Source organism: Arvicola amphibius, chromosome 13 (assembly GCF_903992535.2).
Source record: "Arvicola amphibius chromosome 13, mArvAmp1.2, whole genome shotgun sequence".
Taxonomy (NCBI): Eukaryota; Metazoa; Chordata; class Mammalia; order Rodentia; family Cricetidae; genus Arvicola; species Arvicola amphibius.
Genome location: NC_052059.1, coordinates 58719006 through 58734522, shown reverse-complemented (window position 1 = coordinate 58734522; position 15517 = coordinate 58719006). Strand labels below are relative to the sequence as shown.

At 40.7% G+C, this 15517-nt stretch overlaps 2 gene segments (V, D, J or C); both read right to left on the bottom strand.

Moving 5' to 3' along the window:
- Positions 1–15002, bottom strand: part of LOC119799999 — a 208238-nt gene extending 193236 nt beyond the window's left edge. Inside the window, 2 exon segments of the C gene segment in view lie at positions 14486–14774; positions 14934–15002. Coding sequence covers positions 14486–14774; positions 14934–14985 — 341 coding nt within the window.
- LOC121676981 lies at positions 469–972 on the bottom strand. The segment is given in 2 exon segments: positions 469–743; positions 921–972. Coding segments are annotated over 2 exon segments (327 nt in total).
- Positions 15003–15517: the final 515 nt, after the last annotated feature.

Below are 15517 nucleotides of genomic sequence, written 5' to 3'. Positions count from 1 at the left end.
GCCCTGTGATACACGTGATACTTACCCTTGGGGACATGTCTGTGAGGCAGACTTGAACATGTTGAACATGTTTGTGACTCCCAACTGAGGTGAACCAGTTTCTTTGCTTTTCAATCTGTTTGTGTTTGCATCCTGGTGAGCCAGGACATTGCAACTGAATATTTATGACACTCCAGATCTCTTGTTTATCCCTCTGCTCACTCTAAGCTAGAAATCTGTAGTGCACAAACAGCAAAAATTCCAACAGGGAAAATAAAACCAAAATCCCAAACTCAAGAGGCAAAAAAATAAAATTAAGTAAAAATAAATAAATAAATAAAACCTATGGATAAAAGTGGCTGTAGAAAAGGCATATTAAATTATGCAAATGATAGTATGGGGCTTCCTGGTGTCTTGTGACTGGGAAGGGCCACACCCAGCCAGCTGAGGGTTTGTGTACTGGCTGCAGGTGTGTGGGGAGCACGGTGTTCACACAGCACAGAAATAAGTTTCTGAGTCTGTGGTCTGGCAGGAGGAAATGTACGAAGAGCTTTGAGATTCCCTAGTTATTGTCTTGGATGTCAGTCTACTCTGCTTTATTCCAGAAGAATTGAAGAACAGGCTGATGAGGGGTCCCCCAGGGCTTTGGTGAAACCACTGCACTTGGTTTGCAGAGCTGGAAAAGTTGCACTGCAGCTCTGCACTCTCTCCCTCCTGCAGAACCAAGGACACAGGACTCTGCTTCACTTGCTGCCCTTTCACCCCTGATTAGAAACAGAGAAAGACATACAGGTGCAGGTCACTGAGTATCCACAGAGCCCTGAATCCCATCCCCATATCCTTTGAGAAGGTGGGAGCTCTGCAGGACCCCTGAACTTCTTTCCCACCCATGTGCCGAGCAGAATTCTCTCTGTCCCCTGAATGTGGACAGCCAGACTCACAGCAAACCTGGGTGCACAACAATCCCAGCAGAGAGCACAGCAGCCTCTTCATGGTGCTTGTCTGACTGCTGGAGACAGAAGCAAGTAACCAACCCCTGGGCTGTGGTGTCAGAATGGCTGTTGAAGAGTCCCTCCTCCGAGCCTTCTGACCCTTAAGCTCCTCCCAAACCAGACCTGGCTGAGAGTCTGGGTAGAGCACAGTGGAAGAGGGGAGAGGGCATTTTGAGATGACCCCGGGGTTGGGTGGAGTATGAGGTTCTCTGGGGAGGAGGAACATAGTTGTACTAACTAGAACAGATAGGCAGAATATGCACATGCTTAAATCAAGACACAGACATGTGTTCAGACTAAATTTTTACTGGTCTTTCAATTAATTTTGTAAAGTCATCCCAGAAGTACAAATTAACTAGGATGGAAATGTTATGTAGCCAATGATCCTTCAGTTTACTAATATGACAAATATGTGGATTGGGACAGTCCTGGAATAGCCACACTTTCTGGTAAATGTTATTGATTTAAGAACGGAGCCTGCTGAGAATGGAAGGCTACTTAGTGCTACTTTGCTACACTGACGAAGTGGGTCCATCTCAGGCCAGAGATTCATGGAAGAGATGGGCAGATGCCAAAGCAAGAATTCCTGCAACAACCTGAAAAGCAACATGATAACACCAGAATCCAGTGAACATGCAACAGGAAGACTTGAACACCCTAATTGAGAAGAAGTAGAAGAAATCGACTTTAAACGTAACATAGCATTATGAAAGTGATAGAGACCATTAAACAGGATGTGAAAAACTCCCTTAAAGAAATAGATGAGAAGACCAACAAAAAGTTAGAAGAAATTAATAAATCCCTCATACCCAAGAAAACCAAAAAAAAAAAAAAAAAAAAGCATTAAACAGGTAATGAAACCAGTTCAAGACCTGAAAACTGAAATGGAGGCAATGAAGAAAACACTAAGTGCCCACATAAAGAAAATGGAGAAAGCACACATTAGAGACTTAACAGCACACCTGAAAGATCTAGAAAAAAAAAAAGAAGACTCACCCAGGAGGAGTAGAAGACTGGAAATAATCAAACTTAAGGCTGAAATCAACAAAATAGAAACACAGAAAACAATCCAAAGAATCAATGAAACAAAGAGCTGCTTCTTTGAGAAAATCAACAAGATTAACAAACCTCTATCCAAACTAATCAACAGGCAGAGAGAGAACACACAAATTAACAAGAACAGAAATGAAAAGGGAGATATAACAACAGACACTGAGAAAATACAGAGAATCATTAGGTCTTACTAAAACAGCCTGCATGCCACAAAATTGGAAAATGTAAAAGAAATGGACATTTTTTTAGATAAGCACCATATACCAAAATTAAATCAAGACCAGGTGAACAATTTAAATAGACCTGTAAGCCATGAGGAAATAGAAGCTGTCATCAAAAACCTCCCAACCAAAAAAAGCCCAGAACTAGATCCTTTTAATGCACATTTCTACCAGAACTTCCAAAAAGAGCTGATACCTATACTCCTTAACTTGTTTCACATAATAGCAACAGAAGAGTCATTGGCAAACTCTATTTTCAAAGCTACAGTTACCCTAATACCAAATCTACACATAGACTCAATCAAGAATGAGAATTACAGACCAATCTCATTCATGAACATCGACACAAAAATTCTCAATAAAATACTGACAAACCGAATCCAAGAACACATCAAAATATTATCCATTATGATCAAGTAGGCTTTATCCCAGAGATGCAGGGCTGGTTCAACAAATGAAAATCTATCAATGTAATCCATCATGTAAATAAACTGAAGAAAAAACCATATGATCATTTCATTAGATGCTGAAATAGCATTCGCCAAAATTTAACACCCCTTTATGATAAAGGTCTTGGAAAGATTAGGGATACAAGGATCATACCTAAATATAATGAAAGCAATACACAGCAAGCCAACAGCTAACATCAAATTAAATGGAGAGAAACTCAAAGCCATTCCACTAAAATCAGGAACAAGACAAGTCTGTCACTCTCTCCATACCTCTTCAGTATGGTGCTTAAAGTTCTAGCAATGGCAATAAGACAACATAAGAAGATCAAGGGGATTTGAATTGGAAAGGAAGAAGTCAAATTTTTATTATTTGCAGATGATATGATAATGTACATAAGCAACCCCAAAAACTCTACCAAAGAACTCCTACAGCTGATAAACTCCTTTAGTAATGTGGCTGGATACAAGATCAACTCCAAAAAATCAGTAGCCCTTCTATACACAAAGGTTAAAGAAGCAGAGAGAGAGGTCAGAGAAACATTACTTTCACAATAGCCACAAAAAAATAGCATAAAGTATCTTAGGGTAACTTTAACCAAGGAAGTGAAAGATTTATTTGACAAGAACTTTAAGACTTTGAAGAAAGAAATTGAAGAGGACACCAGAAAATGGAAGGATCTCCCTTGCTCCTGGATTGGGAGGATCAACATAGTAAAAATGGCAGTTCTACCAAAGGCAATCTATAGATTCAATGAAATCCCTATCAAAATCCCAACAAAATTCTTCACAGACCTTGAGAGACGAATAATCAACTTTATAAGGAAAAACAAAACAAAACAAAACAGGATAGCCAAAACAATCCTATACAATACGGGTACTTCTGGAGGCATTACTATCCCTGACTTAAAACTCTGTTACAGAGCTACAATAATGAAAACAGCTTGGTATTGGCATAAAAACAGAGATGTTGACCAATGGAATCGAATCAAAGAACCAGATATTAATTTACAAACCTATGAATACCTATACAATGGAAGAAAGAAAGAAAGCATCTTTAACAAATGGTGTTGGCATAATTAGATCTCAACCTATAGAAGAATGAAAATAGATCCATATCTACCACCATGCACAAAACACCAATCCAAATGGATTAAAGACCTCAATTTCAATCTGAACACATTGAACCTGATAGAAGAGAAAGTGGGAAGTAGACTGCAACACATGGGCACAGGAGTCCACTTCCTACATATAAACCCAGTAGCACAGACAATAAGAGCAACAATGAATAAATGGGACCTCCTGAAACTGAGAAGCTTCTGTAAAGCAAAGGACACTGTCATTAAGACAAAAAGGCCACCTACTGATTGGGAGAAGATTCACCAACCCCACATCAGACAAAGGTCTGATCTCCAAAATATATAAAGAACTCAAGAAACTAGACATTAAAATTCTAAATAACCCAGTTAAAAATAGGGTACTGATCTGAACAGAAGAAGTACAAATGGCCAAAAGATACTTAAGGTCATGTTCAACTTCCTTAGCGATCAGGAAAATGCAAATCAAAACAACGTTGAGATACCATCTTACACATGTCAGAATGGCTAAAATCAAAACACCAATGATAACCTATGCTGGAAAGGACGTGGAGTAAGGGGAACACTCATCCATTGCTGGTGGGAATGCAAACTTGTGCAACCACTTTGGTAATCAGTGTGGCAGTTTCTCAGGAAACTAGGAGTCAACCTACCTCAGGATCCAGCTATACCACTCTTGGGAATATATCCAAAAGATGCCCAATCATATTACAAAAGCATCTGTTCAACTATGTTCATAGCAGCACTATTTGTAATAGCCAGAACCTAGAAACAATCTAGATGCCCCTCAATGGAAGAATGGATAAAGAAAGTGTGGCAATATACGCACTTGAGTACTACTCAGCAGTAAAAAAAATGATATCTTGAATTTTGCATGCAAATTGATGGAAATAGAAAACACTATCCTGAGTGAGATAACCCAGAAAAAGATGAATATGGTATGTACTTACTCATTAGTAGACTCTAGCCATAAACAAAAGACATTGAGCCTATAGTTCGTGATTCTAGAGAAGCCAAATAATAAGGTGAACCCAAAGGAAAACATATATAGATACTCCTGGAAATTGGAAGCAGACAAGATCGCAGGGCAAAAGTTGAGAGCATGGGGGTGGGGTGGGATTGTGGAAAGAGGAGAGGGGGAAAAGGGAGAAGGGGAGGATTGGGTAGAGATTTGGGGAGTGGTATGGTTGAGATGGAGTAAGGGCAGATATGGGAGCAGAGAAGAAGATATCTTAATTAAGGGAGCCATTTTAGGATTGGCAAGAGACTTGGCTCTAGAGGTAATCCAAAGTGTCCACAGGGATGTCCCCAGCTAGGTCCTTGGGTAGTAGAGGAGAGGGTGCCTGGCCTTGTCCCATAGTCACACTGATGAATAACTTGAATATCACCATAGAATCTTAGTCCAGCTATGGGTGGAGATAGAGACAGAGTCTCACATCAGAGCACTAGACTGAGCTCCCAAGGTCCATTTGAAGAGCAGAAGGAGGGAGAAGATGAACAAGGAAGTCAGGACCATGAGGGGTTGGTCCTCCCACTGAGACAGAGTGCCTGATCTAATGGGAGCTTGCCAAAGCCAGTTGGACTGGAACTGAATGAGCATGTGATCAAACTCGACTCTCTGAATGTGGCTGACAATGGGGGCTGACTGAGAAGCCAATGGTAATGGCACTGGGATTTGTTTGTACTGCATGTACTGAATTTTTGGGATCCTAGTCTGTTTGGATGCACACTGTCCTAGGCCTGGATGGAGGCGGGAGGGCCTTGGACTTCCCACAGGTCACGGTACCCTGCCCTCTCTTAGGACCGAGGGGGAGGGGGAGGGGGAGGGGGAGGGGAATTTTAGCAACAAGGATGTATCTTGAGAAAGTTTTTTTTAATCTCATTAAAATCAGCATGAGACAGGAATGTTCATGTTCCCTGCTCCTTTTTAATACAATGTTTGAAGTATTAGAAGAATAAGACAAGAGTATGAAATTTAATGGATACAAACAGGAAAAGGAAGTTGAATTATCTCTATGTGCAGATGATAAGATATTATACATAAGAGATCCCAGGAATTCCACTGCAAGAGTTCTAGAAACAACAATTTCAGTAAGTAGGATATATAATCACCTTGGAGAAAAATCAATAGCCTGTCTTTATATGAACATGCATTGAGAATAGTATCATGAAACTCAGTAATTTCAAATAAAATATATGGGAATGCACCTAACCAAGTAGGTGAAAGACTTATACAATTAAAACTTTAAATTGCTGAAGAGAAAGACTGAGGAAAACACTAGAAAATGAAAAGACATCTCATCTCATTTAATTGGGAGAATTAAAATTATCAAAATAACCATTTAACCAAAAGAAATTTATAGATTCAAAGAAAGCCTAGTTAAAATCCTCATCACAGTCTTCATAGAAATAGAAAAAAAAAATCCTAAAGCTCATATAGAACCATAAAAGTCCCTGGATAGTGAAAGCATTTCTAAGAAACAAACAAACAAACCAACCCATTTCTTAAGGGAATTACCATTCCAGATTTCAAGACATACTGCAGAACTATGGTAATAAGAACAGTATCGATGCAGAAAAGGCATTTGACAAACCCAAAATTTTTTCATGACAAATGTCCTGGAGAGACTGGAGATACCAGAATCTATGTGGAAGAGGAGATAGAAAGATTGTAAGAGTCTAAGGTGTGTTGCAGGAGGCTGCTCATTTGTTCTTGGCCACTTAGATCCAAAATAATCACACAGAAACCATATTATTTAATTCACGCCTTGGCCCATTTGCTCTAGCTTCTTATTGGCTAACTCTTACATATTAATTTAACCCATTTCTATTAATCTATATATCACCATGTGGTTGTGACTTACAGGCTAAAGTTCTGGTGTCTGTCTCCAGCGAGGCTACATGGCTTCTCTCTCACTCTGCCTCCTTTCTCCCAGCATTCAGTTTAGTTTTCCCTGCCTACCTAAGTTGTGCCCTATCAACAGTCTAAGACAGTTTTCTTTATTAATTAACTAAGCATATTCATAGCATAGAGAGGGGAATCCAACATCACCTCCCCTTTTTTTGTATAAATAAAAAGGTTTTAACTTGAACATAGTAAAATGACATATAACAAAACAGGTATCAAGCAAGAATTATAGTTATAATATTTATATCTACTTTATCTGTTATCATAACTAAGGAAAACTATAACTATAAATTTTTCAGCTACATCAAAGACTCCAGAAGTATAAAATATTACCTAAGTAAACAATAAGTTCATTGTAAGCAACTTTCAAAAACTCTAGAATTGACAGAGACATCTCACTGTCTGGACAGTCACCCAAAGTTCTTCTGTATTATTGGGACATCCATCTTCAGCCTACAGGCCCATAGTATCTGGCAGACTTTTCTATGAAGCAGAAAATTTCAAAGACAGTTCCACCTATATTGATAGTTTGTCAGTCACTTTTTTCTGTGTCTTATAGAATCTCTAGCAGACTCTTTCATGAATCAAGGACCCTGGAGGATCATTTCACCTTTAGGCAAGTTCAGCAGTCATTTCTCTGAGGGTCCTGCATGTCCAGTTCATCCAACATACCATGAAGCAGTCAAGGCAAGAAGAGTTTCTTGCTGAAATGGCTAACAAACTCTATAAGAAGCCTCTTCAATGCCCATTTTCCTCTTGAAGTTGTTGGTGCTGCCAGGAACAGTTGTGTCTCATTGTTATGAAAGGTCCTAAGTTATTAAAACTTTTAAATATCATGTTCTGAAGGTCTCTGAAAGATTTGAAGAATGCCTATCTAAATAAAATATGTCTCTGTACATCTAGAAAATCTAACTAACATGACTATGAGTTTGACTATTCGAGATGTTATCTATTAACCTATACTTCTTAATTATACATTACATTTTTAAATGCACTGGACAAACACAATAACTTAATCAAGATCAGAAATACATATACACAGTATAACAAAATTGACCTTAAATTTGTATCAATAAACCAAGATCCATACCAGTGCAAAGTATCCATTTCTATAGCAGAGGTGGTAGATGATGCTAAGGAGACAGTTTTCAGTCACAATTGGGCTGGTGCACATGCAGACTCACAGAGTCTCTGACAGCATTGAGAAGACCTACACACATTCAAAACAGACACAATACCAGCATGGAGAAGGGGAAGTGGGCACAAAGTACCACCTCTAACCAAGAAATTATTTGGAATTGGTAGCTTTTGGGAGAAGGGAATCAGTTTCCCTCATTGAAGAAGCACTGGGTGTTTAACCATCTCAGGGCAGACTACATGTTCAACACAAAATAGACTCAGTTGGTTTTCTTTTTTCTGTTTCTTTATTTTTTAATGCTTTTGTTTGTTTGTTTTATTTTGGATCTGTTTTGTTTTCTTTTAAGAGAGAGAAAGAATATGAAATGGGATGGTAGGAAGTGGAGTTATCTGGGAGGAGTTGAAGGAGGAAAATGAATATGACCAAAATACATTGTATGAAAAATTTTAAAAATAAAATTTTAAAGATCCTAAAAAAGAAAACTTTTTAAACCTTTGACTCATTTTCCCTGATCTTCCTGAATAGGTAGATGCTCCCTTCTACTTTTTACTCTTTCTTAAGTGACATCAACTACTCTCTGGAATTAATTGATTTGCATTTCTATTTAGTGCCAGTTTCCCCAGAGTTTTTTTTATACTGTATCTTCTCACTGCTATGTTAGATTTTCAGGTGAGAGTGATGGTTTCTTGAACTTTCTATAATCTAACTATAAGGCTTTCTGTATGTCTTTTTCTTTCATGCATAATCTATGGGAAAACACATGAAATTAAAAATAGGACATTTAGGAATATGAAAGAGAAAGAATGTAGAAAGGGAAGTAATAATAGTAACAGATGTGTGAATTAGATCAAATCATATTAAATGCATATGTAGAACAACATAACAAAAGCCCTTACTTTGTATCATTAATATGTCAATAAATATGTTAATAAAAGGAAATGTATATTACCCTATAAAGATTTCAAACTTTGTATTTTGAGTTAACCCATCTCTTATTAAAAACAACATTGCTTATAAATCTTGGAATTTATTAATATGTTAATGGTTGATGTAAAGCAGAGTTGTAATAATTTAGTTTGGGAATATGTGTTAGGCATGTACTAGTGTCAAATATTTAGATGATGAATTATGATTATGGGTAGTATTCCATAATATATCTCATATCTTTCTTATATACAAAAATGTATGTTTGTATATATTTGTATGCATGCTGTGTGTGCACATGTGTGAAGGCTTATGTATGTGTGTGTTTTTTACGTGAATTTTACATCATAAGCATCCACCACTAGTCACAGCCTTTTTATGTGGGTACAAACTCAGAAGTTCATGTTTACTGAGAACCCTGGTCTCAAAGCTTATGTTATTTGTTTTTTCTTTGAGAAAGGATCTCACTATGTAGCTCTGACTGGCCTAGAACTTGCTATGTAGATTGGCTGGCCATCCTCCTGCCTGTACCTTCTGAGTGCTGGGATTAAATGAGTGTGCCACCATGCCTGGCACAGTTCATGTTGTTTAGGACAAATTTAGAGTTATATAATGATAAAACAAAGGAAGAATAGAGGTTTTTTTTTTTTATAAGAGATAAATTCTCAGAATTGGATGTCATAATGCTTAATCTTGTATCAACTTGACTAGATTAAAGGAATGTAGCTGATGGTGGAGGAGGACTGAGAAACCAAGGACAATGGCGATGAGCATGAACTCTACAGCATGGACGGGCTCACTGTGAGCCTTGTCAGTTTGGTTGCTCACCTTCCTGGACTTAGGGGGAGCTGGGAGGACCTTGGACTTAACATAGTGAAGGGAACTCTGATGGCTCTTTGTCTTTGGAGAGGGGCGGAGTGGGGGCATGGGTGGAAGGGAGGGGAGGGAAGGGGGAGGAGGAGGGGAGGAGATGGAAATTTTTAATAAAAAAAAAACAAAACAAGGTTTTAGACTGTGTCTGTGAGGGTATTTCTGGATGAAATTAACATAATAATCTATCATTTGAACAATGTGGGTAGACATTATATAAGCCATAAAAAACTGACTAGAAAACTGATGAAGGAAAGATGACTATTATCTCTAGTAGACATGAGTTATCTCTCACCCATACTGTCCTTGGCTATGAGTGCTTTGGGTTCGTGGGTTTTTGGATGACAACTTAACCTATCAACTTCCTCGGGTGACAAGCTTGTGGCTGGTATTTTATGAAACTTCTTAGTCTCTAAAATCTTAAGAGTCAAATCTATCTCTATTACTAATGTGTTCTTATGGTTCTGTGTTTCTTGATTATTCTAGACAACAGACCAAAATGAGGGAAAAAGAAAACTTTTTTTTTCAGTTTATTTATTTTTTATTAAAAATTGCCATCTCCTTCCCTCCTCCTCCCCCTCCCCTCCCCTCCCCTCCACCCACACCCCCACTCCCTCCCTCTTGAGGCCAAACAGCCATCAGGGTTCTCTACACTATGTTGAGACCAAGGTCCTCCCAACTCCCCCCAGGTCCAGGAAGGTGAGCAACCAAACTGACAAGGCTCACAGTGAGCCCGTCCATGCTGTAGAGTTCACGTTCATTGCCGTTGTCCTTGGTTTCTCAGTCCTCCTCCACCGTCAGCCACATTCAGAGAGTCCGGTTTGGTCCCCTGTTCCATCAGTTCCATTCCAACTGGACTTGGTGGTCTCCCGTTAGATCTGTCCCACCGTCTCAATGGGTAAACGCACTCCTCACGGTCCTGACTTCCTTGCTCATGATCTCCCTCCTTTTGCTCCTCATCGGGACCTTGGGAGCTCAGTCCGGTGCTCCTATGTGGGGCTCTGTCATTTTCTCCATTCAATGCCAGGTGAAGGTTCTATGGTGATATGCAAGATATTCATGAGTATGGCAATAGGATCTGGCCATTTCTGGCACCCTCTCCTCAGCTGCCCAAGGACCTAGCTGGGGGCGTCTTCCTGGACACCTGGGAACCCCTCTAGAGTCAAGCCTCTGCCAACCCTAGAATGGCTCCCTTAAGTAAGATATATAATTCATTGTTCCCATATCCACCCTTCCTATATCCCAACCATCCTATTCCCCCAAGCTCTTCCCATCCTCCACTTCACACTTTTCTCGCCCCATCCCCCCCCCCCATCCCACCCCACCCCTATGTTCCCATTTTTTGTCCGGCAATCTTGTCTACTTCCAGTATCCAGGAGGATAACTATATGTTTTTCTTTGGGTTCACAGTAGAAGATATTCTATGGGCCAGTGAGTGAGGAGGTTAAGAGTCAGGACCATAGCAGAAGGCAAATCAAGTACAACAGTCTTTGTAAATGTGTGACACGTGGTTTGCAGAAACAAAATGCTGAGAAACCCTGTGTGATCTACAGCAGGACTCACCTTCACCTCCAGTTCCTGATGTAGTTCTGAGCAGAGTAGGCATGCTCACATGGGAATAAAACATCATTAGAGGGTGGGGTTATGTAGAGGGCAAAGAGTAGGATTCAGGGTCTCAGCAAATGGTAACAGAACATGCAGGCACTGTCTAATAACCACAGAAGACCATCACACCATTTAGTCAGAGAGAGCAAGAGGTGAAGATAAGATGGGGTGCTGGGGTTGTGAAAAATGTTTCCTTACATACTCTGTAGTCGAGAAGGATGTCGCCAATATCAGGACCACCAGAGCTGAACATGCAGGGGAAGAAGAAATGTTCAGTTCCCATCCTAGTCTACTCCAGTTTTTATGCAGAGCCTGGCTCCAGTAAGATAATGAAAAGAATGAACCTGGATGATGCAGTTCACTGGGGTTGAATAACTGTAGTGTAGGGTAGCACAGTTAAGGAGGAAGCACAGATTTGTGGGGAAAGAATGGAACCCAAAATAACCTGCAAAGGAAGAAAGGTGGAAGGTCAATCTATGTATTCATTCTGATCTCAGTGGATTCCTTAATGCATCACTCAGCTAAGCTCAGGAGGTCAATAAAAACACAAGCTAGTATTTATTGTTGACTCAGAAATAGGGTTTGTTGTTTGTTCCATTTGGCTCCCCCATTATAAGGCAGTGTTTGTCTTACTGCCCTATGTACATGCAGACAAACTTTTTCTCTTATGAGAGGCATCCTTCTCCTCACACTATCTTTCTTATATAGTAGAGAAAATATAGAATGTTGATATATTTTATATTAATGCTTTGTTTAAACCTGGGCTTGATCAAAATCCTGGTCTTTCTTCCTTGTTCAGAATTTCCAGAGCACCCAAGTATAACTCAATGTGAGACTTGACAGCAGATGCATCCTTGGGTTCAAGGTCAGATGACGGAATGGGAGACTTGCCATGGAGAGGAAGGACGTTGTGGACACGGCATTTCCCAGCTGGGATTGCATCCTCATGCAGTGTGTACTGAGGACATGGAAGCTGGGATTGCACCCTCATGCAGTGTGTACTGAGGACATGGAGAGGAAGGACGTTGTGGACACGGCATTTCCCAGCTGGGATCGCACCCTCATGCAGTGTGTACTGAGGACATGGAGAGGAAGGACGTTGTGGACACGGCATTTCCCAGCTGGGATCGCATCCTCATGCAGTGTGTACTGAGGACATGGAGAGGAAGGACATAGGGGACACGGCATTTCCCAGCTGGGATCGCATCCTCATGCAGTGTGTACTGAGGACATGGAGAGGAAGGACGTTGTGGACACGGCATTTCCCAGCTGGGATCGCATCCTCATGCAGTGTGTACTGAGGACATGGAGAGGAAGGACGTTGTGGACACGGCATTTCCCAGCTGGGATCGCATCCTCATGCAGTGTGTACTGGGATCGCATCCTCATGCAGTGTGTACTGAGGACGTGGAAGGAGTGACTCTCAGCACCTCAGCGGGAGTCTTCTCACATCTCAGCCTCTTAAGCAGCCTCATGAAGTGAAGGTCGGTGGGAGTTAGGTTGAACTCTGCAACACGAACCAAGAAGAGCCTCAGTTGTGAAGGCTGGAGTAGATTCATAGATAAAATATTGTATGTCTTTACTTGGGTCCTAATTGTGTGAGGGAGAAACACAAAATCCATGAAGATTTAAAAAATTTATATGTAATATATCTAGATGATGATTAATTGTAATTAGGTTTTCCCTGGACGTGTTTGCTGTGAGAGTTCCTGCACGCTGAAGGGCTGATGAGCCTTTCTAGCTGAGCACTGAGTTTATCGATCTCAGTGTTGATTCTATCAAACACTGAGTTCCACCGTACTGTGCTTCAGAATAATTCAATGCATGGCCTTCCAGGTGTCTATGATTTGTTTCTGTTCTTGTTAAAGCTAAGGCAACACTACCGAGAGAAGGCCCACAGCTCTCCTTCACAGGGCCGCTCCCCTCAGCCCTCCTGCCCCCTTGGTTTGTGTGCAGCTTCCCCTGCAGTCTCCCTCCCTGTGTCACTCAGAGCACAGTAGTACAGGGCAGAGTCCCACAGCTGCACTGAGGACTTCTGCAGGTGGAAGGAGCTGCTGCTCTCATGGAGAGTAGCGTGGAACCGTTGGTGCTCTGTTCTTGTCTGTGGCGCTCCACAGGAGTAGCTGAGGGGCTTTGCTGAGATATTGCATGTACCATAAAAGCGGAGGATCTAAATAGGGAGTCTAATAGGTGCAGCTCAGGATCAGAGATGCCCCCACTGTGAGAGTCACTGGACGTTTTGTCCAAGTTATGGACTCTGCATTACTCTTCTCTAGAAAGAAAGAAGATTTCTTTGTTATAGGGTGAGATGGATGAAGTCATTTAACTTTAGGAAAAATGTACTGTCATAAATACTTATAACACAGTGTTACTGAACATCAAGAGGATTATAATATTGAATGACAGAAAACATGCTGGTAAAAAGAAATGATTCTTGCTTCTTGCAGTACACCCTACTTTACAGGGCTAGGCTCCAGAAAGATTTTGTAGAAACTGTTCTCTCACAGGCAAAAACTCTGTAAAACAGGAGTCTTTTGTGTGTGAGACTAAAGAGGAAATAGCTGTGTTCAATGAGGATGCCCCCAATGCAAGTGAAACCACAGCTCAGACAGTGCTGATGTCTGGTGCTTTCTATGCAAACTGCACCAAAGCCTCGTGTATCATTGTCTTTAATTCTATGGTAGACACTGCCAGCAGGTGGTGTGTCCCCAAACTCCTAGTGGATGGCTGAAGCTAATGTAGAATATGCTGTTTTTATAAACACACACACACACACACACACACACACACACACACACCACACACACACACACACACACACACACACACACGAGCAATGATTATCTGTATGATAGGATTAAAGGACACTTTAATTTTTCATTTTCTATTTTAGTTTTTGCCTACTATTTTCTAATAAGAAACAATAAATAGTTATTAAAAGTTAAGAGCCTTTCCATCAAAATGAGTACAGTATTCTCTGCTAATGACACCAAGTTCCTTTGATGGGGGAGTAGATCTAAATCGAACCTGAAAGTTGGTTCTAGAGCCTCCACACATAAGAATTCACTTTCATCTGGTGTTAATACAAAACATTCTAACACACATTGTATCTTTTGGAAACAGCATTTCAGGATGTTTAAAAATGCCCCACTATTAATATAATTCAGAAATATTTTCATATGAAAGGTGGAAAACTGTCTGTCTTTGTGTCTCAGGTTTGTGTGCAGTCAGCAGGTGCCTGGGGAGCACTGTGCACTTGCTGCACAGAAGTATGTGGCTGAGTCCCCAGGATGGGCAGCTGTGATGTTCAGGGAGAGATGTTTGTCCTCCTTATTTAGCAGGACAGTGAGTCTTTGTTCCTTTCTGTCCACATTTGAAAGAACATTCATAAGGAACTGGAGACCTGCCCCAGGCTCTTGCTTGTACCAGAAGAAGTAATAAATTGCACTGTCTGTGTAGGTGCAGTTGATAACAGCACTGCCTCCCTCTTGGACACTCAGGAGAGAAGGCTGCTCCAGCTGCTCTCCTCTGCTCACACCTGTGCAAAAGGAAACAGCAGGAAGACCATCAGTACACCATTTCCCAGACTTTGTTTTTCTTCCCACGGTGATTTCAGGAACCCTGGAGGAACCAGTCTGCTCCTCAGACTGATAGTGAACATTGCCAAATGCCTTGTTTCCCAAAAGCTCTCACTCACAGTTCAACTGCAACCACAAGAACAGGACAAAAGGTCCAGTCAGTGTCTTCATTGCTCTCCTTGGGGAGAGTGGACTTCAGCCAGGCAAGATGCTTGTGTGTTCAGCTCCCGTCCTCTGTCCTCCACAGCACTGCAGGTTCCTCAGTTGTCTGCACAGACAGCTGCTAACTACAGCTGCTCTTCCAGAAGTCAACCAAAAAGTCCCTTTATAAGTTTGCAGCAGTGGAGATGCCCTGCCATCTTGTGGACAGATCCTGTCTGCTGCACCCTCCAATCCTCTTTTATATTATTATTTTTTTCATGTGCTTACTTGAAAGCCTTTACTCAAAATTATCCTTTAGAAAATAAAATGCAGGATTGAGAAGTGTTCAAGTATTATCTACCTGTAGCACACACTTCCACATATTTGCTATAATTTTAGAATAAATATTTCTGAGACATTCATGACAACTCATCCATTCTTCAGGTTATTCAGCACTGAGCAGGATTAGGAATATTGAGATGGATCTTCCAGTAACATATTTCAGTGCTCTCCTGTTGCCCTGACACCCTCAAAATGCTCAGGAGACAATGCCATTTAGACA